General features: G+C 47.8%; 1 protein-coding gene across 4 annotated transcripts in view; it reads left to right on the top strand.

Moving 5' to 3' along the window:
- Positions 1-25140, top strand: part of TRAPPC9 (trafficking protein particle complex subunit 9) — a 550504-nt gene that overhangs the window by 169954 nt on the left and 355410 nt on the right. For all 4 annotated transcript variants that reach the window (XM_054512434.2, XM_064587832.1, XM_064587833.1 and 1 more), the window contains one exon: positions 1257-1381. In XM_054512434.2, the coding sequence (XP_054368409.1) occupies positions 1257-1381 (125 nt within the window). The remainder of the gene's footprint in view (positions 1-1256; positions 1382-25140) is intronic.

The raw sequence follows: 25140 nt of genomic DNA on the forward strand, positions 1-25140 counted from the left end.
GCATCTCGTGAGTCGAGGCCGGAGATGCTACTAAGTCTCCTGCGTGCACAGCACAGCCCCAACATAAGGAATGTCCAGCCCCACATCTCCGTAGTGTCGAGGTTGAAAAATCCTGGGCTAGGGGTTGTAAAATAGTATTCCAGTTTTATCCCTTGTTTTTCATTTTGTTAGAATACTTTTATAAAGATATATGTTGCCTTATTATTTGGTCATCGAGCTGTGCAGTTCAAATAAGAAATAGAGTTTAAATGCTTGATTTTTTTTTAAGATTTTATTTATTTATTTGAGAGAGAGAGAATGAGAGAGAGAGAGCGAGCATGAGAGGGGGGAAGGTCAGAGGGGAGAAGCAGACTCCCCGCCGAGCAGGGAGTCTGATTCGGGACTTGATCCCAGGACCTCAGGATCATGACCTGAGCCAAAGACAGTTACTTAACTGAGCCACCCAGGCGCCCATAAATGCTTGATTCTTTTATTTACCAGTTTTCAGGAAAATGAGTAGATTCTTATCCTCCACGGGGAGCCGTTTACTTTTTGAAAAAATTACTGTGAACACATAGATTAAAAAGGGATTTAAACTGGATCTGTTAACTATGGATTTAAACCTACTTGAAGAATGTCAATCAGTTGCCATTACTATCACTCTTCAAGTTTGAACTGTCTCCTCTTTAGCCGGTGGGAGCCTCTCGAATCAGGTGCAGAGGCTTTTTTTTAAAGATTTTATTTATTTATTTGAGAGAGTAAGAATGAGAGAGAGTACATGAGAGGGGGGAGGGTCAGAGGGAGAAGCAGGCTCCTCGCCGAGCAGGGAGCCCGATGCGGGACTCGATCCCGGGACTCCAGGATCATGACCTGAGCCGAAGGCAGTCGCTCAACCAACTGAGCCACCCAGGCGCCCGGGTGCAGAGGCTTTTAACACCACCCTTGTAGTCTTGGTTTCCTGGCTCTCCCGTGGAAGGAGAGGTTCAAAGCTCATCTGTCCATTTCCTGCCACTGAGTTGGCATCCTTGGTTTCTTTGAGAAGCCCTGGTTTCTTTTCACTAAAAGGGTGAGTGATAATACGGGACCACGGTCTGGACATCAGGGATGCTCATTATTCTGTGTTGGTCATTGTTTCTCCGTCTTTTTTTGGGATCCACTTGTAAAATTGTCTGCTTTCCTTTTGTTCAAAACCAGTGCTTGAACTCAAGTTCAGGAAAACAGATTTAAAGTACCCTATATTATCTATGTGCTAACATCTTGAAATTTTGCTCTTCTAGATGGAATCAGTGTGAGTGGCTTTCCACTGTGCAGTCCCTTCCGACAGGTCGTTAGGCCTCGAGTGGAGAGCAAGCCCGTGAACCCACCCGAAGGCAGCAAGCCGGGGGACCTGAGTCACGTGAAGGTGAGTCCGTCTGCTCGGCGGCTTGGTGTTCATGGTTTCTGCCACGCCTTCAGAGGCAAAGTGTTGAGTGTTTTTCGGAAGGGGAAGGACGCATGTGTTAACAGAATCGTGTTCGTGGGGAGCTGGTGTTTCAGTATTTTCCATTCTGTGGAATGTTCTGGAAAGCAGTTGCAGTGCAGCTTCCGTGGCTGTGTTGTTGCTAACTCTGTTCCATGAAATACTGGGAATTTGGGGGCTGAGTCAAGGAGTACAGTGATTAAGGTGGAAAATTTCCTACCTTTTCCCTGATCATTGAAAAGTGTATTTATTGCCTAATCATTCTCAGTTCAGGTATTCATCCCATAAACTTAAGCCTTTGGGAGCTCCTTCCACTAATTGGTTTCTAAGCCCTGAGGAAGACTGAATGAGTATACGACATCTGTGCAGAGGTTCCTTAGGGTTTCTGGTGGGGTAGAGACTGCTGTTTCCAAGGGCCCTAGGAGAGGCCTGAACTGGAGCTTGAAGCTTTGGGGACAACTTCAGTATTTGGGAAAGCTCTGCTTGCCCACACCCACCAAGGGACAGGCTGTAGTGAGAGGACCAGAGGTTCACAGCAACGGTGGGGGTACAAGCAGCAAGGTCACCGGGATGACTTGTCAAGTAAGCACGTGTTGAGGCCCAGCCTTGTGAGGTATATATATGCCAGCATGTCCGAGGGGCCGTGACTGGTGAGACCCATCAGGAGAGCTTGGCCATGCTGGTTGTGAGTCTGGCACAGCGAATCCGGAGCATGGATGCTATCTGAAGTGAGGTCAGGGCAGGAGGGAAACAAGCTGCTTTTCCTTGACTGAGGTCCTGTCCGTGGATGGCAGTTACGAGGAGGTAGGTTTTAGGGGAGAGTCTTGTCCATTGAGGGCCCTGCAGGGGAGTGGTGTAGCTGGGAGCTGTTGCAGCAGGCGTATTCACACTGTAGCTTGATTGCTGGGCGTCAGGGCTCCCCTGTGAGCCAACGGGACTGGGGTGTGGGATGATGCTTCCCACCAGAGGAAGGGAGGCACGGGGGCGTGCGACAGGACTCAAGTGTGGAACCACAAAGCACCGCATTTGTGGCGAAGCTGGAGCACTGATGTCCTCGTGGGCCCTTGGGTGTGACATCCCCTGGAACCTCCTGATAGCCAACCCTGGACAGGTAGCCGTTCTCCTGCCCAGGCCCCTCAGCACTCCGGCTTCCCTCTGCAGTTCAGCTCCGCTGCCATGTGGCCTTCCCCACGGGGCACTCTTGGAGTTGGAGGCCAAACTTCAAAATCCAGGAGGCCATTATTCAGTCTCTTGGGTAATGGTGGCTGTGGCATCACGTGAGTTTTCTTGAATCAAGCGTTGCAAGGCTGAATGCGTTGTATTTCCTGGCTGATGATAAATGTATATAGATGTAGATGAGCGTAAGTGTCCTGAAATGTACTCACTGAAACATAGTTACCATCTGCTGAGGACATCCTGTGTGTCAGGCAAGTGTAGAAATTGTCCTTCTACATTCTTACGACAACTTTTTGAGTAGATGGTCTCCTCTAAAGAGAGGACCATGGCTCCCAGGTCATGTGACATAATCTGTCCGCCACTCCAGTCCACCATCTTTCCCTGTACCCTCTCCTGAATTTTGCTTACAAACAGCCTCAATGTCTCTTTTTAAAAAATTGTAATTCCCATGTAGTGAACATACAGTGTTACATTAGTTTCAGGTGCACAATATATCGATTCAGCAATTCTATAATTACTCTGTGCTCATCATGACAAGTGTACTCTTCATCCCCATCACCTGTTTTCCCCACCCCCCCCACCCCAGCCACCTGCGCTCTGGTAACTACCAGTGTGTTCTGTATGGCTAAGAGTCTGTTTCTTGGTTTGCCTCCCTTTCTTTTTTTCTTTTTCTTTTTTTCCTTTGCTCATTTGTTTCTTAAATTCCACATATGAGTGAAATCATAAGGTATTTCCTACCTTTTCCCTGATCATTGAAAAGTGTATTTATTGCCTAATCATTCTCAGTTCAGGTATTCATCCCATAAACTTAAGCCTTTGGGAGCTCCTTCCACTAATTGGTTTCTAAGCCCTGAGGAATTTCTTTTCCTGACTTCTTTCACTTAGCATCATACTCTCTAGCTCTGTCCATGTTGTTGCAGATGGCGAGATTTCATTCTTGTTTATGGCTGAGTAATATTCCATTGTGTATATATATATTATATATATATTATATATATCACATTTTCTTTATCCATTCATCTGTCGGACACTTGGGCTACTTCCATCGTTCGGCTGTTGTAGATAACGCTGCAGTAAATATCAGGCTGCATGTATCCCTTTAAATTAGTGTTTTTGTAGCTTTTGGGTAAATACCCAGTGCGAGTTGCTGGGTCGTAGGGTTGCTCTAGTTTTAACTTTTTGAGGAACCTCCATACTGTTCTCCAGAGTGGCTGCACCAGCTTGCATTCCCACCAACAGTGCGTGAGGGTTCCCCTTTCTCGCCAACATCTTTGTTTCTTGTGTTGTTGATTTTAGCCATTCTGACAGGTGAGGTGATATCTCATGGCAGTTTTGATTCGCATTTCCCTGATGATGAGTGATTTTGAGCATCTTTTCAGGTGTCTGTTGTCCATTTGGATGTCTTCTTTGGAGAAATGTCCGTTCATGTCTTCTACCCATTTTTAATTGCATTATGTATTTTGGGGGCTGTTGAATTATATAAGCTCTTTATATATTTTGGGTACCCCAATTCCCGCATCCATGCCCTTAGGATTTGGCCCCCACTGGACTTTGGCGTTCAGTTTCCGTGTCTTAGCACTTTGAAGTATACCCATCACCCACATGAAAGCTTCTGCCACTTTCGTCAGAGAGCCTGGGGGCCCTCCTCAACTAGTTTCTTACCAAGAAAACTGAAAGGAAAAGAACTAGCATTTGTGAAGTGTGTTCTGCAGGCCAGGAGCTCTGCTGGGTGCTAAACACTCGCACGTACACCAGCTGGGCAAACACCCTACTAGGTAATTAGGGAAACAGGTTTACGGAGGTTATGTCACTCGCCCAAGGTCATAGGGTTAGCAGGTGGGGGATTAAGGGTCTGAATCCATGTTCCTTCTACTAACCTTACCCTGGGGTTGGACCCTGAGTAGGACAGGCTCCTGTGTGTGGAGGACAGCACTGAGGTGACAGGCACTTGACACCGGTGGGCGGGAAGGGGTGTGTGGGCATTCACAGGCACGCAGGAACAGCCCTCTCTCTTTGGAGGCCTCGTGGTGCTGGTAACCGATGAAGTGAGGCAGTTTTTCCTGGTTGTGGAGGTGAGTCTTCCGTGGTTCGGTTGTACTCCTGGGGAGTGGGCGGGAGTTGTGCTGTGGGGGCATCTGTCACCTGGGCTTCTTGGCTCTGCTGAGCTTGTTCCCCAGTTCTGCTCCCAGAGCAAGAATAACGTGACCTAATTGGAAATGTGCTAAACCTGTAAAATGATCACCAAAGAATGGTGTAGTCATGGAAACCAGTAATTCAGTGAAAGGCAGCTTCTAGGGAGCCCCTCCAGAAGTGGGAGATGGTACCATGTGTTTCTTGAGATTTCCCAGAAAGGTTGCTTCCCCTGTTGCACCAGCTCTGACTGTGTCTATCCGTGTTGGTGACTGGTTTTCCGCGCACCGCCGCTCACCAACGTGAAGAATTTCTAGGCTTGAGACAAGAGGTGTGTGAAATGGCTGCATGTTAGAAGTAGTATTCCTGCCAGTCAGGCTACATATGGCCTCTCCTGACCCTCAATTTCCCATCTGTAAAATGGAGTAACCTTCCTTTGTAGGGTATTTGGGAGGCTTAATGTCAGAGCTTGGCAGGGGGAAAAAGCTGGACCAAATCAAGAAGTAATAACAAACAGACTTTATTCTTGTATATTAAAAGAGAAGATTTGATTAAGTGAGTCCTGCTGGTTAAAAGGGAGCAGCTGGGGATGGGTGGGGCCCGGGGGTCACTGACTGGAGTAAGTCGTTTGCAGTTACTCCTGCTTAGCCGGGCTTCCCCAGGGTTGGCGAGGCTAGTACTGACCGCTGAGTTAGAGCCTGTGTGCACACAGTGTGGCAGCAGGACTGGAGTGGCCAGGGCTCCACTGAAGCCCTCCCGAGGCACCAGGACCTGGGCTGGCCTGCCGTGCGCTGGCGGAGTGAGTGGGAGGCTTCTCCCCTGAGTGGGCCTGTGCTGAGTGTATCAGTGAGGGTCCCCACAGCCCTGCCTGTTGGGAGTGTCCAGCTTCAGCCTCCAGGGCTGGACTACACAGCAAATGTGGGAGCTGGCTGAGCTCTGGCTGCTAACCACGGCCTGCCCTCTGCCGACAGCATGCTCCGCGCACACCCTGTGCCTGCAGAAGGCCTGCTGGAGAACTCGGGAGTCCTAACCAAAGCAAGTTTGCGAGAAGGGGTGGGAACGGGCCTGCTTCTGGGCTCTGTGCGTATCTGGCTCCTGGGAGCTTGTTGGTGCATGCCCGCCCTGGTCAACAACATCTTATCTTCAAAAATCTCAGAGAATAGGTGTGATGGCCGTAGCCGCCCTGGCGGCAGCTTCACCCCGGGGCTCCTCTGCCGGGAGCCAGGTATGGTGCTGGCTGCTTTCCTTGGAAGCTTGGGTTTGAGCTGGAAGCTTGGTGCTCATGCACCTTCCCTTCCTCTGTTCTCGCCGCTGCCCTGACACCCTGCACAACCCAGCCCCTGTCCCAGTCCACTCACTCACAACACCCGAGCCTTGCTTTCCTGACCTGCAGTTTGGGGAGAAAATCTGTTCTCCCGCTCGGTTGTTAGTGAAGAGCCATTGAAGGACTATTTGGACAGCTTGGGTAGGAGGAATAACAGTGGGGGTTGCCTGAGTTGGGGAGTGCAAGGGTGTGCTGAAGGCTCGTCCAGGGCCTTCCTGGTTAGGGAGCAGCAGAGCCCCCCAGCCTGGACCCTGCCCGCCTCTCCCACACGGGCCGGTGTTCTGTCGCGTGGACTTGCCAGGCTTGGCCCCACCTCACGCTTCAACTTCGCACCCCCTCTCCCCCCCCCCGCCCCCGCACGTGCTGCAGGCTGCCACCTCGTCCCAGGAGCCTCCGCAGGGACTCTGCTCCGTTGCCCTGGCCACGCGCTTGCTCTCCTGCTGCCTTCATGCTCTGTGGGATCCCGCCAGCATGTCAGTCCTGCCAGAGCCTTTCCTCCTGCCGCTGTCCCGTCTCCAGGCCTGCCAGAGCGCCCGGCACACAGCAAGTGTTCCAGAAGTGGTTGTGCAGTGAACTAACGCACAAACGTGTTCTGGCAATTCGGGGCAAGGCACTTGCTGGACAAGAGGCTGAGTCGGAGGAGGCCAGCTGCAGTTCTTTTTCCCCGGCTTCCACGGGAGGCCACTCTGGAGTGGGAGTGAGCATGGGGAGCATGGGGAGCCAGGGGAGCTGTCCTCACGGAGCTTAGACAGTTGCACGTCCGGACCCCTGGTTCCCTGGGCCCAGGGCCTTGACGTCCTGGTGGCACGTGGCCAGTGGTGATCGGCTGCTGCTCCCACGTCTGAGGTGTTTTTTTGGTCTTTCGGTTCTGCGGCTCTGTTCTCTGGGGAACTGGGACCGTTGAAGAGGGCCACAAAACAAATCTCAACCAATTTCAAAGGATTCTCATTTCGCAAAGTATATTCTCTGACAGTAATGAACTTGGAATCCAATAACTAAATCTTTGAGGATTTTTCAAATGTTTGGAAACAAAATGACACACTTACAATGAGCCCATGGGCCAAAGAAGAGAGAACAAAATAAAAATAGAAAGTATTTTGACACAAGTGAACATGAAAGCACAGTGTAGTGTCTGGGCGCTGCTAACGCAGTGTTTGCTTGGGCGCGTGGCGTACTTGAGGCCTGCCTTGGAGGAGGAGGAGGGTCTCAAGTCGAGACCCCTGCTCCAACTTTAAGAAAGTAGGAAAAATGGAAATTAAACCTACCATAAACAAGGAAATAAAGATCAGAACACAAAGCAATGAAATCAGAAACGAAAACCCTAATAGAGACAAGGAAACCAAAAGCTTGTTTTTTGAGAAAAATGAACGAAATTTAGCAACTTGCAGCCAGCTCTATGGGAGAGAAAGACACGATAGAAGACAGGGGCAGAGGAGGTGGCATCGCTCCAGACTCTATAGAGAGGGAGAAGGTAGAGCATTGTCGTGAGCAGCTCGATGCCCGTAAATCTGAACACCGACATGAACTAGACCAAATCTTTGGAAGACCCAAGGCAACAGAGCTTACAGACAGGGCTGTTCTCAGTAGCTGTTTCTGTGTCCATTATGGAAATACAGAAACAGAATTTTTGGTTAAAACCCTCACCATAGAGCAAATCAGGCCTGGGTGGCTTCACTCCTGCATCTCACCAGACATTGAAGGAGGATGAATAGGAGTTTTACCTAAACTCTTCTTTCAGGGAGCTTGAAGGTGGGAATACTCCTGACCCATTCCGTGAGGTCCGCACTGCCCTGAAGGCAAAGGCAGACAGAGTTGAAAACAGCAACGAAGACTCCTGAGCACCATTTTAAGTAACATGTTAGCATATTGGATTCCACAATATGTAAAATACTGATGAGTAGGGTTTATCTGAGGAATGCGAGGTTGGTTTGACGTTAGAAAGCCGACAAATGTAGTTCTTTATATCAACAAACCAAGAAAGGAAAACTATGCCAGCATCTTACTGGAGAAGCAGCATCTGACAAGGTAAAATGTGGGCTCCTGATAAAACTCTCAGCAAACTAGAACTAGAAGGGCACTTCCTCAGCCCGATCCCATGCACGCTTTGCCTCCCGCTGTGCTTCCGGGTGACTGCTGAGGGGTGTTCCCCGATGGCAGCCACGCACCGCTCCTGGCTCCACAGCCGTGCCCGCTCACACTGCTCCTCGCTGGCGCTGGCTGTCCCCGTGGATTGGAGGTTCCTTCTCCATACCTTGGATTCTGGGCCTGTTCCCAATCCTCTCGTACGGCCACGCTTTGCTGTTAATGTGTCTGTCTAGCCTTCACCCAAGTAGAGCCCGGCACTCCTTCCCTGTCCCCACCTGCTGCCTACTCCCACCTCCATTGTCATTCTGTGCATATGTCCCCAAGTTCCTGGAACTAGAAGCTCCTCACGGCTGCAGGGTGTTCCCTGCCACCTGGCAGAGCGCTCAGCCTTCAGTAGATTGCTCTTGATCCACGTGGTCTGGGTTATAGTTCAAATATTCCCTCTCCTTGGGAATTCTGTCTTCTATGAAGAGATTTGCATCGTGTGGCAAAGCAAGACTGAAAGTTAAATTCTTCTCCATCATAGTAAGGTTTAACTCTGGGATTCTTCAGAATCCCAACACATTCAGATGATAGCTTACATCATGTTAAATGTTTTGTTTTGCTTCAGCTTTTATAATAAAGAACTATAAACTATATAAAGAAATGTGGGATGTTCATAAAGTTCTCATGCACTCTTATATTTTAGTAATTGTGTTTATAAATGGACCGGTTGGAAGAATCTGCTTAAGAAACTTAGTCTTTTTTTTTTTTTTTAACTTGAATACATTTGCTACGTTATGCAAAGAGCATATTTTCTTAAGCAGTGTTATAGGTGAGAGAAGGTTCCATGAGCCTTTTGGGGCCTGGGCGTAGCAGAATTAAGGTTCCCTTCATCTGGGAGGAGAAAGCACATTAGGCCATTGGTTCATGGTCACGTACTCACTCAAGGACGTGGAGCGTGCTGGCCGGGGCCTCTTGGGATGTGACGCCGGGGAGACTTAGCACTTGAAGCAGCGTTTACAGATTACTTCTCTCATGCTCCCAGCCTCACAGTCTGCAAGTGGAAGTCGCTGCACGGCCCTGGAAGATTAAGTAACGTGCCCAGCGGCAAGCAGCTACACAGTAGAAGTTAAAATTCAAAGCCCGATGTGTCTGAATCCAAAGCCTGGGCTATTTCTACAACATCGTCCTGCCTCTTCGTATAATTTCTAAGTCTCCAAACTTACTAGGGAGCACAAAACATTCTCTATTGATTTAAGCCATATTTATAGAGCAGTGAGTATAAGCTTTTTGCCTGTCTGACCTTCCATTTCAATCTGTAAAATGTGGATAATAAGACTTCCTCCTGGGCTGTTGTAAGGAGGAAAGTGTCTGCTATTAGCCTTGGTAGATAAGAAAAGCTTAAAAAATGGCCAATCCAATTCAGTTCCAAATTATTCCTAATCTGTCCCAGTAATAGTTAGATGGAATTTCTTTCTACAAAGTGAAGCATGAAAGCTTCAAGGAATCCTTTAATCTGCTCAACTCCTCTAAAACTTAATAAGAAACTCAGCAGTAAGAGAAGTGGAAGAGTCTACTGCATGTGGAATTCTGAAACAAATGTCAAGGAGAGGTTGGAAGAATGTTCCTCGAGGTTCCGTAACACCTGTGGGACTTCTGTCTGCTGTGGTGATGCTGCTCTGAACGCCCGCAACTGTTTATCCGCCCTGTTCGCTGGACGACTGTTGCATGTCCAGTTCTGGATGGCGGAGGGGGTGTGTGTGTGTGCGTGCGTGTGCACAGGATGAGGTCCTGGAGCTCACCTTCTGAGGGAAGGGACAAACAGCAAACGGACATGTCAGCTTATGAAGAATGCTCCCTGGAAAGTGAAGGTGGTGATGGGCTGAGGACTGCTTGCTGGTTTGGGTAGAACCATCAGCAAGGGTGTTTCTGCAGAGGCCGTAGATGCTGCCAGAGAGAGTTAAATAGTCTGTGAGGGACGGTTTATTGTACTGAAGTTGGGATGTTGTTTGGAATACCAACATCAACTGCCAAAGCGTTTATTATATACAAGCCACTTCCCCCTGTAGATGGTTAGTCAAAGCTAAGGATGACCCCTTATTAATCTTTGCCTTTTCAGCTCCTGATACAGGGACGGACACATGATATGCTCTCAGTAAATGTTGAATGAATGAGCAAGAAAGACAAAGAAAGAGCTTCCAAAAAGTTGCTGTATTCTCTCAATTCCTTTTGCTATTAATTTTTTGCTACATTGGTGGGTAAACATGAGCACATATACGAATCACCCAGGGGCTTGTTAAAAGTGGCGCTGGCCCCCGGCCACAGAGTTTGTAATTCAGTAGGTCCGGATGGGGGCTGGGAGCCTGCCTTTCTCACGAGGTCACAGGTGATGCTGCTGCTGGTGTGGGGACCATGCTTGGAGAACCGCTGCCTTAAGGTATAGAATATTTGTTTTTTTTTTTTAATTGCCTTTTTTTTTTTTTTTTTCCAGTCTATAGGACTGGACCGTAAGTATCACTAAGAATAGATCTGACCTTCCTCAAGTGACTCCTAGATTAGCTCGTGGTGAGCTCTCAGCACCATCTGAGGGACCTCAGTGACTGATTTGTAGTACCTGGATTCCTGGGAAGGCGTTTTCATAAACATTTATGATAAAATCTGAACAGAAGCATACAATTAATAGATTTAATAATCTACACATTAAAATGCTTATTTTGGGGAAAGTTCAGAAACCCCCATTTAGGAAATCCATAAGCCTGCCTGATTCTAGTCCAGGCCTTTCCACAGGTTGAGATTCATGGTGGCACCGTTGGGGATTCTCAGAGCTGGTGGAAGGGCAGTCCTCTGTCCCAGATCATAGGCGAGCAGGAGACAGCAGGATATGAGCATGTGTTACTCATAAGGTGGTTGGGACGGAGTTCACTGACTTTTTAGGGGCTCAGCTCTCAGTGGTTATTTTAAAAGGTGCCTGGGGAAAAGCAAGGCAGGAACTTGGGCCTGGAACCCTAAGCTCAGGACCTTATCTGAGTGCGCAGACTCTGGGTGTGAGCAGGTCATCCTACTGTGGGATGTGTAGACAGCAAGTCAAGAGTAGTAGCTTTTCTCATCACCTAGTCTTGTGAGCCTCAAAACATACGAAATGCTGAGGAATAAATCTGACACAAGATGTGCGGGATCTGTGCCCTGAAACGGTAAGGAAGGGGAGGGAGGTCAGAGGAAGTGGGGAGCATGGAGAAAGGGGCCTGCAATTCAGAGGCTGCTTCTGGGCCCTATCGGCGCTTCTTTGTGACACAAATTGGTGTTGAGAGGGCGAGGGGAAGTCCAAAGTCTGGCTGTGAGGTTTGGCCTGAGGTGCGGGATATAGGAAGAATGGGCAGCAGGAGCCCATTTCAGAAAGAGCTTTCTGGGTGGACTCCTCTTACCCAGCAGTACTCTGTCCATCCGTTAGCCCTGTTCGCCCTGAGGTTTAAGATAGGCCATGTAGCGTACTCAGGGCTTAAAATCCCTGATCTCCAAATAGGCCATGATGTGGCAGTCTTAGAATTTAAGTTCTTAATCCTATGATTGCCTCTGGATCACAGCACTTAAACAGTATTCTATATTAATGAGATTTACATAACCTTTTTATAGATGCTGTTAGTGATGGATGTTTTTGATCTTTGTAGCTAGTGTAGTTTGGGGTTCATTTTCTTGCTGGGGTAAAAGTAAATGAACACATTGACTGTGGCCTTCAGGATGTGACTTCATGGATTGTGTGACAGAAGCCACTTCCTTTGAGCACTTGTGGTTATCGAGTAACTTCCCATTGTTTCTTTTTTTTTTTTTTCTTTTTTTAAAGATTTTATTTATTTATTTGAGACAGAGAGAATGAGAGAGAGAGAGAGAGCGCACATGAGAGGGGGGAGGGTCAGAGGGAGAAGCAGGCTCCCTGCCGAGCAGAGAGCCTGATGTGGGACTTGATCCAGGGACTCCAGGATCATGACCTGAGCCGAAGGCAGTCGCTTAACCAACTGAGCCACCCAGGCGCCCCTTCCCATTGTTTCTGATAGTCTTTGTATCTTCTGAATACTGGTGATACCTTGTTTAAGCCCTGGTAACACTAAGAATTTTCTAGTCCACGGAATTTTGGCATTGGTCATAGTAACAGACTTCATGAGTGCTACTTAACGCCGTCACTTCTGCATCTAGTGTGAGTGTTGGTACATGCTTTTCCTTTCCGCCATAGATGATTTTTGAATTTCTTTCATCAGCTCTTTCCATTAGGTTTGTTCACGCTCTTCTCCCAAACCCCTGGCATCTGGCTTAAATTCTCGGCATGTCGATGAAGACTTTCTCTGAGCTTTTCTGTGACTCTTCTGCCGATGAGCTCAGATCTTCACCACCCCCCCTTCCCCTTTCTCACCGGGTTGGATACTACCAGGCGCCTAACTTACCCCCAGGTGCCTCTTCTCTCTCCTCCTTTGATGGAGGTGCCATAGGGGGCTTCTCCTGTTTCTTTCTGTTCTGGCCTCCCGTGTGATGCTTCCGTCGCTGCCAGAACCCGGTCAGCCAGGCAGTGTCCTGCAGATGCCCCCTCACCAGTGGCTCTTGGCCCAGCGTGCTCCTCCGCGGCCACTCACACCCACTGCTTCAGTCGAGCCTTCTTGCCTCCAGCTGCATTCCCTTGGTGTTTTTCAAATGGCCTCGTCTCTCTTCCATCAGCTCTTCCCCCAAGTACTGATTTTTTTTTTTTTTTTAAATCTCTGTCTGTGAGAGAACTTCGTTTATCGAACGAAGCCCCGAGTGACCATCGTCATTCTCAGTAGGCCCTCACGTAGGTGTAAGCGGTGAGTGCTGCTGCCGTCCCCACCCACCAGCACCGGGAGATCCGCGGAGCATGGGCACATTCAGACGGACAGACATTTCTTATCATTACAGAAACGGTGCCAGCAAAAAGTAATTCGATCATGCAGTTGAGACAAGCAGAAATAAAAGGAGTGAAGTTGCACTTCCCCACGGCCCAGAGAACCCCAGTGGGAACCCAGAGTGCGTATCCTCCTGGGTGGTTTTATTGTTCATGTGTGGATACGTGTGGATGTGTTTTCATGAACATGCATGCACAAATACTTGGGCATGTTCTTAGAAGCATGCATACGTGAATACCTGTGCATGTTTGTTCCTAGATCAAAATTAGGTCACTGTATTTTATAACTTTGTTCAATTAATTCCATTCCATTTTATATTTCAGTAAATTTTCATTGCCTCTACTATGCAGGAAGGATTCAAATTTGCCTCATATGATCCCCAAGTTCTGTTTTAACTAACCAGTCCAAACCAGAATATAGTCTGGGATTACTCATTGTATCTGGTCCGTGTGTCACTTGTTTGTCTTAATCTAGCACTTTTTTTTTTTTTTAAATGCTTGTTGAAGAGACCAGGCCATTCGTGCTACCTTCTGGATTTGTCTACTTGCTGCCCCACAGCATTACTCAATTTCTCTATTCTGATTTCCTGGAAACTACCAATTGTATGTAAAGACTTAATGGATTCAGATGAAACATTTCTGGCTAGGACACTTCATTGGTGAAGTTGGTACTTCAAATTGTATCACATCAGAGATGCCCAGTATCTGGCTTTCAGCCATCAGTGAGGTTGAGATTGACCCCTGGAGTGGGCGATGGTGGTCTGAGCCCACCATGTTCTTCCTCTTGCCACTAGAGAATATTCCGCACGTTGGTACTTGAGCAGTAATATGGATGCATCAATCATACATCTAATGGTTTTAAAATCAGTTGATCATCCTTGCCTGATTTAATGTCATTAAGATTTTATGAAATGTTTTTCTATATTATGTCTCTACTCTGATCAAGTGGCCTTCTTCTGTAAAGTAGCACTTTTAGCTCAACTACAGGGCTGTTCAGTTACTCCGAAATATAGTGCCTACCAGGAACAAACAAGATGCTTCTGTTTTCCTTTTAATCTTTAATTTCATGTTAAGGAATTGTTTATAAATGTCTTCAAATGGTGAGAAATTAGTTTTTTTTTTTTTTTTTTAAAGATTTTATTTATTTAGAGAGTGTGAGTTGGTAGAGGAGCAGAGGGAGAGGGAGAATCTCAAGTAGACTCCGCGCTGAGCGTGGAGCCTGATGCGGGGCTTGATCTCACGACCCTGAGGTCATGACCTGAGCTGAAATCAAGAGTGGGACGCTTAACTGACTGAACCACCCAGGAACACCTGGTGGGGAATAATATCTTTATTTCCCTCTAAGGGTAGTTTTGAGAATGCAGTGATAAGAGAGAACTTTTAGTTTAAAGTCCTACCAAATGTAATTATTCTATTTATCATGATTACAAATCTCATTGGTCTACAGAGAAGCCGTGCTCAGGAGCATGGACTTTGGTGTCCTGACTTACCAGCTGTGCCACCGTGGGTAGGTTACGTAAGCCCTCTGTGCCTCTGTCTCCTCTGTGGAACCCCGGGGGTAACACTCATACCGGTCTCCTGGGATTGCTGAGAATTAAGAATTGATGTGGACCGTTGAGACAGCCCCTGGTGTGAGGGGAGTGCTCAGCATTATTTTTCTCACTCTGAGATTGAGTGGCACCCTGCTCACATACACCTGAAAACTCCTCCATTTGCCCACCTCCGCTCTCTCCGTAATCCTGTTTTCATTTTCACAACCGTCCGGGGGAGAGCATTCTATTCTCACCCTGGTGACTGAGAGCACTGGAGGGGGTGCTGCAGACAGGCGGCCCTGAACCCTGAACCCCGGCGGCGTTCTCCTCTCCCCAGGGGATCGCTCAGAAGTGAAAATGTCACGGAAATTTGGAGTTTGTTTTGGAAACAGTACAGGCTGTTAAGAGCGGAGACATGTCCGTGTTGTGATGTGTGCCGGGAGCAGTTCCGAACCAGCTCTCTGACATTTCCAAACACCTTAGAAGAGCAGTGGAGAAAGGTACCCTCTTTGAAGCTTGTTCAAATTGCCTTTTCCCCCGGGGAACTATTAGCTGTGAAGGTTGTGGTAATTTGTTACACAGCAGCAGAAAATTAACGCAGCCGAGGAGTGTGCCGGATGCTTCACATCAAATGTGCTCTTGACAAGTGGCCAGCAGCGTGTAACCTCTGGCTCTCTCCATGAGGGACGAGGCTTAGCACAGACCCTTCCTAACAGTATGGCCGTCAGTGGCTCTGTTGGGGTCCAGAGTCCTTCCCACAGAGCTGCAGGCTTCTGTGGTCTGTCCTCAGGGCCCTCCCACTGCACCGTGGTTCTGACGGTGTGGCGTTAGGTTAGTCGGGGGCACGCTGTCCCTCGCAGTGGCTCACAGCGCTGCACGCTGGTGTCCTCCCCAGGCTGGGTCCTTGTCCCTTCCCTGCGCCTCGTCCCTGCTGCCATCCCTTCCCCGGTGTGGGGGTCCAGCGTGATGTGTCGCTAGCACCAGAAGTATGACTGTATTTTCACATTCAGTATCAGGACCTGTCATCTGCCAGAAGGTGTGAATGACAGTGAGACCCGAGTGTGAAATTAGAGCTGTTCCGTAGCAGCGTACACAGAGGGCATTGAACACGTGAGTGAGGCTCACTGCAGTGATGCTTTCCGGAAGAATAAAACAACATTTGTCAAGTAGCAACCGCGTGGTAAGAAACAAAGCATCTGAAGCCTCCTTAGAAGAATCCAGGAGTTCTGTGTTCCGTCTAGCCAGACCACAGGACAGCAGTGTTTAGCCAGGAAGTAGGAAACTTCCCTCAAGAAACGATCTATACCACACTGGGCTGTAATATTAATGAAAAAATTCGAAAGATACATGCTGAAACTGCATGAACATGCAGCATTTCCATCGTAAACATGACCCTGCAGTCTCCAGTAGCCATCCATCCGTTTAGAGGGAGCAAACTGGCACTCAGCGGGCTGGAAGATGTAGCCTGCGGGTTTATGTGGGGCCCCGACGGTGCTCCCAGAGTATTTCGTGTTGGATGTTTATACTAGGTGTGTGCTTTCTAGGCCGTAGCCCTCCCTTCTCCCCGGTGTTCACCTCCTGCCTGCTTCATGCCTTCTTCCTGGCCTCTGGAGGTATGAGAACTTGAGATCCTTTCTGCAGCATCCTAACAGTGGTGCCCAGAGAGGCCATTGGGATGCAAGGTTTTATAGTTTCATCTCCTTTTTAAAAGGCACCTTTTTATTTCAGAAGGGATTGAAAGTTGCAGAAAAGCTACAAAAATAAGAGTGCGTTCCTGTGTATCTCTTACCAGTGTTCGCTGCTGTTCACATCTGGCCCGGCCACAGCAAGGTCCCAGCATCACTGCATTGCTGTGAACAAACTCTGTTCCTAATTCGGCTTTCACTAGTTTATCCCCCGCTGTCCTCTCTCTGTTCCAGGGTCGCATGCAGGATAGGATAGCAGATGAAGTTCAGTCCTCAGGTCTCCTCTGGTTTGTGACAGTTTCTCAGTCGTTTGTCCGTGACCTTGAGGGTTTTGAGGAGTAGCAATCAGATATTTTATCGACTGTTCCTGGATTCGGGTTTCTCTGCTGCTTTTCTTAAAACAAGAAAGAGGTGACGTGCCCTTCTTGTCACATGTATCACTGATGGCATTGACCTTGATCACCTGGCTGGAGTAATGTTTGCCAGAATAGAGTTTCCATACTGGATTCTCTGGGAGCAAGTCGCTATGTGTGCAGCCCTGGCCCTAGGGGTGGGGAAGGGAGAGTGGGAGACAGGCTCCACTTCTGTTGGCAGGGAGCTTTGGAAAGTTTCTGGAATTCTATAAGAATTTGCCCTGGCATGGCATTGCTTCTAAGCCCCCTCAGAGCTGGGAAGTACTTGTGTGCGTACTAATCTGTGTATCTACACATAATTCCCCATGGATTTATCCATCTGCTTAGGGTCACACCCTTGAGCTTAAACATGAGCTCACACGGATGTCTGACTTGATCCAGGCCCGCTGGGTTTGTTGCAGTGCCCGCTCCTCACTCGCTTACCTGTAATATTGCTCGCCAACAGAGAGCAGCCTGCCCCGCCATCCGTTTCCTGCTTGTTCCCCACCCCAGTCTGCGGGTCACGCGGTTTCTGAGCTGTGTTTGGTGGGTCCCCACGAGAAACATTACCAAGTAGAGCAGAGAGTTTCTGTGCATTTCCTTCCATCCTTACCACCCCCGCCCCCACCCAGTTTCCAGTCAGACCTTGTCTTCCGAAGTTACTGTCTCATCTTTTTGAATATTTTTGTATATATTTTGAAGTGTACATGTGTATATTTTAAATGCATGTTGGGGTGCATTCTGAAGTTTAATTGAGGCATGTAACAAAATTAAGATTTATGGATGTGGGCAGCAGTGCAGATGATGCGAAATATTTACCTTTGACTTTGGGATGAATTCTATTTATTTGTATGGCTTTGCCTTCTTAATTGATTGCTTGGAGCAGACATTTATTGGAAGTGGCACGACAGGGTGGGTATAATAAGGGTTCCGGGGGTTAGAGTGCCCTGGATTGAAATTCCAGCTTGGCCATCCACTGTGTGACACCAGGCGAGTTACCCAAAGGTCCAGGTGAAACAAATTGCTCGGAAGTTAATAGGCATCTCACGGGATTGTTGGGTAGATTGGAACGTGTATCTGGAATACTCTGCATTCTTGCTACTCAGAGTATGCTCCACCAACCAACAGCATCCGTGTCCCCTGGGAGCCAGCTGGACCTAAAGATCATCTGGCCCCAACCCCAGGTGTCCTGAGTTTGGAATCTACATTTTACCAGTATCCCTGGGGGACTTGAATGCCCGGAGAACCCCCTCTGTACTGAGCTCTGAGAAGCTGTGATCAACACCAGCTCAGTGTCTCTGGCTTCGGCAGTGCTGGCCTCGCCTCCAGGAAGCCCGCGAGCACCCCCTGGCCCCCGGCTTTCAGATGCAGCGTTTAGCCCGCTGTGCCTTCTGTCCTCACTGTCACATCCTCTGCTAGAACCTCCGTTTCTAGCGGTGTCTGGCGCATCAAATGTGCTCAGTAAACATTTGCTGAGTATGAGAATGTTCTTGGTTCTCTGCCAACTTCTGAGAACACCAGAGGAGAGAAATGGTCCCTGCCATTCAGGAGCCCGGTGGACGGTGGTTCCACAGGGTCAGGTGCTCGATGCTGCAGATGCCCTGAGGAGGGTGGCGAGTCGGCTTCCGTGCAGTCTTGGAGGCCAGCCAGCCAACAGACTCGACCTTCTCCCCTCACCGCATAGGCATCCCAAGGAAAACTGCTGTTCTCTGTTTCTTAAACATCGATCTTGGGTACGCTGGGGGAACCGGCCAGTTCATCTCACGTGTCCAGAAAGCTTCAGGGAAGGACTCTCTTGAGCCCTGATGTCACCTGCCCTCCTTGTCTTCAGCCTGTGCAGCTGCCCCCATGACAAATACTGATTTTCTTTTTCTTCTGTGTTCTTTTTTGTTCCGTTCTCTTGAATAGATACAGCTGTTTTAAAAAGCAACACGAAAAAAAAAAAAGAAGAAGAAGGTAGCAGGAGGGGAAGAATGAAGGTGGGGAAATCGGAGGGGTAGACAAACCATGAGAGACGATGGACGCTGAAAAACAAACTGAGGGTTCTAGAGGGGAGGGGGGTGGGAGGATGGGTTAGCCTGGTGATGGGTATTAAAGAGGGCACATTCTGCATGGAGCACTGAGTGTTGTGCACAAACAATGAATCATGGAACACTTCATCTAAAACTAATGATGTAATGTATGGGGATTAACATAAGAATAAAAATAAATAAATAAATAAAAAGCAACAGGAAACTCATAAAATGAAATCTCCCTGAAGGTTGGGTTGTGGCCTGAATGTCTTCCTGATCTGTCTGGTAAGGAGAGAGGAAATTCAAGCCCACATCACTGTTTCCTTGGGAGGGTCCTTGATACCAGGGTGGCCGACGGCCACATGCAGCATGAAGAGGAAAACCCACCCTTGGCTCCAGCCCAAGTTCTGTTCCCTGATTCCTTTGTCCTTGGGGCGGTCACTGTGCCACCCTGGGCCTCTCCTTTCTCATCTGCAAAATGGGAGAGTGATGCCTGCTCTGCGGCTTCCTTTACGGGCCTTTGGAGAGACTGCTGTGGTAGCCCAGGGCTAGGGGGCTGCATTACCCCTGGGAGTAGAATTTGTGGCTCCAGATAAGCAGTGGAGGCAGGACTAGACTCCGTGTTTTCCTTTTGCAAAATGACAAAACCAACTAGTTTCCATGTATCCGGAGCCAGCTTTGTTTCTGTGCTGGTGGCTTTGCCCTGAGAAGCCCTGAGATCTCCCTAAGTGTGTGGTGCAAAGAATGCAAAGATTCTTTCTGCTCTTACGGAGCTTTGTGGAAAAGTTTCATCTTCTCTTTTTCTGGCTCAAATCTGAACTTCTTAAACTTGGCAGTGATCTGAAAAATAGTTCTGTCCTAGATGGTTTAAGCTCCACTTTGCAGACTTATATTTAACTGACTCAGGTAGGCTTTGCGATGTCTACAGCACGAAGCTGTGCCCTATCCTGAGGGTAGGTCACTCCTTTGGGGTTAAATTTTTTTTTTTTTAAAGATTTTATTTATTTATTTGACAGAGAGACACAGCGAGAGAGGAAACAAGCAGGGGGAGTGGGAGAGGGAGAAGCAGGCTTCCCGCGGAGCAGAGAGCCTGATGCGGGGCTCGATCCCAGGACCCTGGGACCATGACCTGAGCCGAAGGCAGACGCTTAACGCCTGAGCCACCCAGGTGCCCCTTTGGGGTTAAATTTGTGTTAATAATTTTTAAGCTGAGATCTGCAAGAATCAGTGCCTTAGCTCTAAGGGTGTAATTTTAAATCTCTTGGGGGAGGTGGGGGAATAACCAATATCTCCATTAGAAAGTCACTTTGGAACACATTTTCACATTTCAGATTGTTGAGCCAGGGATTTGAAATGTTTTTACTTGGAAACTTTTCTCCAAGCAACTCAAGAATAGAGGTCTATGTTGCAGAGGTGTTTGAGACCCATCTTTCCCCAGCAGGGTATTGGGTTTACCTCTGCTAGATTTAAACAGCCATTCTGTGGAACTTCGGGAAAAATACCTAATAAATAGTGACGACTAGTTGTTATTAGTGAACTGGTTAGTAATGACCACCTATGTGACAAGCACAGTGCACGTTATTTCTGGTACTTAAAGCAAACCTCCTTGCCGTAGGTTTTCTAGGTTCTGACGCTGAGCTTCACATCATGTTGCTTTAACTTCCTGGAACAGCTTCCTGGGGCGTGGCAATTAACTCGGCCTGCTGGCCTTCATTGCTTGGATCTGGTTTGCAAATTATAGCCCATTCAAGGAGCCTGGGTTGAAGGCTGGCATTGCAAATGAACACAGTTGATTTAGATTTTTTGGATTAACCACAGCTCCAAGGTGCCAGCATTTTTAGAGAAGAGAAGGGATTTTGTATTTCTCTGATATCATGAATCCTTGTGTCAGTCCTGAGTGTTCGACACTCAGCTCCCTGCAGGGAGGTCACGCCCAGCAAGGAAGCAGTGTCTTCATGTCAAGTAGGTGGGAGCGCAGGAGAGGAGCTTCAAACTCAGGGTTCCTTGCTCTCAGCCTGTGGCCTTTCCACGTCTGCCTCTTCCTGGGCAGCGTGGTATCACTGAAGGGAATATGGGACTAAGAGTTTTTGCTCGAATGGTAGCCCTGGATTCACATTTAGGGGTCTGCTACTGTCTGTCACCCATGGGCAAGTTACTGAGCTTCTGTGAGCCTCAATTTCTTCATTTGTAAAACAGAAACAGGACCTCAGAATTAAAAAAAATTTATTTAAGTTTAATTACTTAACCTAGAGTATATTATTAGTTTCAGAGGTAGAGGACCTCGGAATTTTTATGAGAACAGAGAAAATGCCCAGGAAAGCATCTAGCATGCAGGCCCTCCAGAAGGTACTCTCCCTCCACTCCTAGTGGCCAAAGTGATGGATGTAGTAGTGCGTCGGATGGGGCAGGGGCTGAGAACTTTAGAGGCCCCCCCAATTCTCTACCAGCTCATTTGGCCTCTTGAGGAGACTTCTGCTTCTGCTTATTTGAGAACAGGGTTTGTGGGGGGCATGACTCTGGTACTCGAGAAGCCAGGTGTCGGAGAGCCCCTCACCTGTGGAATGGTGCCCTGTTCGGCTGCAGGGAGTCCCCCTGCAGTGCTCTGAATGTACGGCTTGGCCTTCGGTTAATCTGTGTTCTTACACGTTTGACCTTCTTCCTTTGGTAAAGTCTGGGCAACAGAACCGAGAGAGTTCTTCAGTTGGCTGAGGTTTTTTTTTTTTTTTTTTTTTTTGCTTTTGTTTTTGATAAATCTCCTCAGGAAAATAGCAAATTTCTGGTTAGCAACAGAGACGGGAGGCCAGTAGTCTTGTCTTCTGTGGAGCTTTTTGTTGCTTTCCCTCTGAGACATGCCCTTGTGGAGGAGGGTGAGCACCGTTTCCTGACAGAGATCTGGTTCTCTAGTGGCTCTGCTTTCTGTTTGGGCAGCAGGGCCCGTCCCTGAACCAGTTAATACCTGTTTGGGATTCCAGTTGGGCCATCATCCCAGTGCTTAGCTGTTCCCTGTGGGGTTTGGTAAAGCGTTCTCCTCTGGTTTCTCACCAGAGCTGGTAGAGCAAGCAAAGGTTATTAGCTCTGATTTCTCTGGCTTCTCAGTTCAATTCCAGTCTTCACAGAAGTGTTTGTGCTTCAGAACCGACTGTCCAGTGTGGTGATTGCATGACAGATGAGGGCAGTGCGGGGGCGGGCATCTGCCTTCCAGAGCCTGGCCGCCCTTCCAGCCTGGAGCATGGGAAGGATGAGGAGGGGGAGTTGTGTGCTGAGAGGGGAACCGGAGGGCTTCTGCCAGGGGCTGCAAATGCACAACAAAAGATTTTGGAGTTTGTGCTTTTTTATTTTTTTAATTTTAATTTATTATTTTTAAAGATTTTATTATTTATTTGACAGAGAGAGACACAGCAAGAGAGGGAACACAAGCAGGGGGAGGGGGAGAGAGAGAAGCAGGCTTCCTGCAGAGCAGGGAGCCTGATGTGGGGCTCGATCCCAGGACCTTGGGATCATGACCGGAGCTGAAGGCAGACGCTTAACGCCTGAGCCACCCAGGCGCCCCAGGAGTTTGTGCTTTTATTTGTGCATATTATTCTTTCTTATCACAAAAGTAATGAATGCTGCTTATAAGAAGAATCTGGACAGTTAAGAAAAGGAGAACAGCAAAATATTCCCTGTAATCTTGCTACCCAGAACTGAGTGCTTTGATCATTTTGGTGTATTTCCTCCTGGTTTTTCTCTGCACGTCTTTTCATATAGATGAGATCATACCTTACGGGTGATTTAGTCCTCTGGCCGTCCACTAAAACTCTATCCTAAGCCCCTCCACGCCGCATGAATGACCCTTTGCAAGCATATGTAAAGTCTGCCCATTAGAACTATACCCGGATTCCTTGTCTGATGCTTGGATTGCTAGTTTTTCCACAATAACACTTGGATGACAGACGCTAACCTTACGAAATGGTGAGCCTGCGGGACATTGTGAGCAGGCAGTTATGTGTCCGGTCCTTCATCTGTCACTCCTGTGGCCGCGTGGCAGTGACGCTGGTGGAGCAGGTATGGGGGTAGCAGGAAAATGTGATTCATCCCAGCTTTCTTTCAGCAAATGTGCCAGGCACATGTCAGGCCGTATGGGAGGCTGTTGGGAAGCCCGAGGCACAGAGGATCCCAGTCTGCCCATGGCAGGTTAAGGGAAAGTGGTGAGAAGGGGATTGGTGTGAGAAGTGTTTGGTTGAAAAGCAGTATTTTGTATGGGGGTGGGGGAGGGGGCAGTTCCAGAAGCAGGTAGAGTGTTACTGGGGACAGGGATAATGGGAGTGGCAAAGGGCCTTTGGGACATTAGCTACAGGGCTGCCTGTCGGACACCCAGGTGGATGTGTTCTCTTGAGGAAATTGCAGCTGGAATTTTGGAGGGAGGTTGAGGCTGCTGATACCAGGCAGGGGTCTTGGCTGGGGATAATGGCTGAATTGTGTGATTCCTCGGAATGAATAGAGAAGTAAAGAGGAGCAAATGGGGCTCCCTGGGGATTGTCCCCATTTAAGGGGCATTCAGAAAGATGGAGACTCGAGGGAAGGGGTAACACTCTTCCTGGATTACAAGAGGCGAAGGGCATCACTGGCGGGGAGGATGCAAGTGCAGGGCAGAGAGGGTCAAGGGGGCCAGGTTCATTAGCAGCCACCCATCACTGGTCTGGAGTGCTGTGCCTTCAGGGACCAATGGGGCTCGGGCTGGGCTGGAATTCTTGCAGGAGCAGGGATCCCGTTAGAGGCATAGATAGGAGAATGCATTTAAAAGACTGTGTGATACGAAAGCAATGGATCATGGATCACCACATCAAAAACTAATGATGTATTGTATGGTGACTAACATAACATAATAAAAAAATATATTGAATTTATTAAAAAAAATAAGATGTGGTATATATACAGTGGAATATTACTTAGCCATAAAAAAGAATGAAATCTTGCCATTTGCAATGATGTGGATGGAGCCAAGAGTATAATGCTAAGCAAAATAAGTCAGTCAGAGAAAGACAAATACCACATGATTTCACTCATATGTGGAATTTGAGAAGCAAGACAAATGAACAAAGAAAAAGAGAAACAAAAAAACAGACTCTTAAATACAGAGAACAGACTGGTGGTTACCAGAGGGGAGGTTGGGGGTGGGGGAAGGGTGAGGTGTTGGGCATTAAGAGCACACTTACCATGATGAACAATGGGTGTTGTATGTAAGGGAGAATCACTATGTTGTACACCTGAAACTAATATAATGCTGTATGCTAACTATACTTCAATTTAAAAAATACAGTAACAACACCAAAAAAAAAAAAAAGACTGTGTGGCAGAGTGTAGAATACTAAGTTTCTAAGAGCAGCACTGAGAAGTAGTGTGTTCTAGAGTTCAGGGGAGAGAGAGGTTACTTATATCTGAGGGCAGCATTTGGAGGATCAGGAAAGATGTATTCATTCATGGGTTTCTGTTCATGTTTTTATATTTTTGTTAAAAATCTATGTTTGTTAAAATCTGTTGACTCTATTACCTGTATAGTTCTGTATCCTTGCTGATAACAGTGACTTTTTAAAAATTTAAGGCAATGATGCTATCATTCATTTGTGCTGGGAAAATTCCCAGTGCCCCCCACCCCTCTGCTAATCTGCTAGAGGGTATTCCAGCTTGCTCATCTGTTCTGCTTCCCCTCCCCCGTGATTTGAGGAGGGCCCTGTTTCTCTTGGTTGCTTCTGGGTCTTTGAGGGGGTAAATCAGAGTAATGAGAAGAGCAAAAGCTGCCCAGGGAGTGCGCAGCCCTGGGGAGGTGCTTTAGGAGCATGAGAACAGGTGGCAGAAGGAAGAGGACAGGCCAAGAGCCAGCACTAAGGTCTTGCTGTCGACTCCAGAGCCCTCATGGCTGAGAAGGAAAATGGAGATGTAGGCAAAGGGATTTAGATTATATGGTGGCTGGTCATTGACATTCTTCAAGGGACTCAGGTGAAGAATTGGATTGTTTTTGGTGACAAGTGGTGGTTGACCTGAGCTTCGGGAAATATATCCCTGAGCTGAGTTTGAGCCACGTAGGACCCCTCGATCTGTTTAAGCTGCAGCTTTGTGGAATACCATGCGGAGAAGTAACAATGAATATTTTTGGTAAGTATGATGATTACTTCCACTAGACTAATAATCAGCATTTATCTTTGGTGTGTTCTTTTCCCGTTGACTTTCAAATACTATGGATTTGCCTGATTCAGAAAAAAGGGAAATTTTCAAATGCTGGTTTAATGTTTAGTGTTGCACATAATCATTAAAACCCGATAATGGTGTGGCTTTGAGCAAATGTCTCAAATCCCACCACTTGAGAATTTCCTTTTGAAGGGACACAGGCTTATAATGAAGTATACAATCAAGAAGAGAAGGATGATTGCTTAGATTATTAGCAGTAATGTTAAATGTAAGTTCTGTAGGCATTTGATAAGTTCTTAGAGAGATGGATGAGTTC

This window comes from Mirounga angustirostris, unplaced genomic scaffold (genome assembly GCF_029215605.1).
Source record: "Mirounga angustirostris isolate CCGP_5_RB_7025 unplaced genomic scaffold, mMirAng1.0.hap1 SCAF_4, whole genome shotgun sequence".
Classification (NCBI taxonomy): domain Eukaryota; kingdom Metazoa; phylum Chordata; class Mammalia; order Carnivora; family Phocidae; genus Mirounga; species Mirounga angustirostris.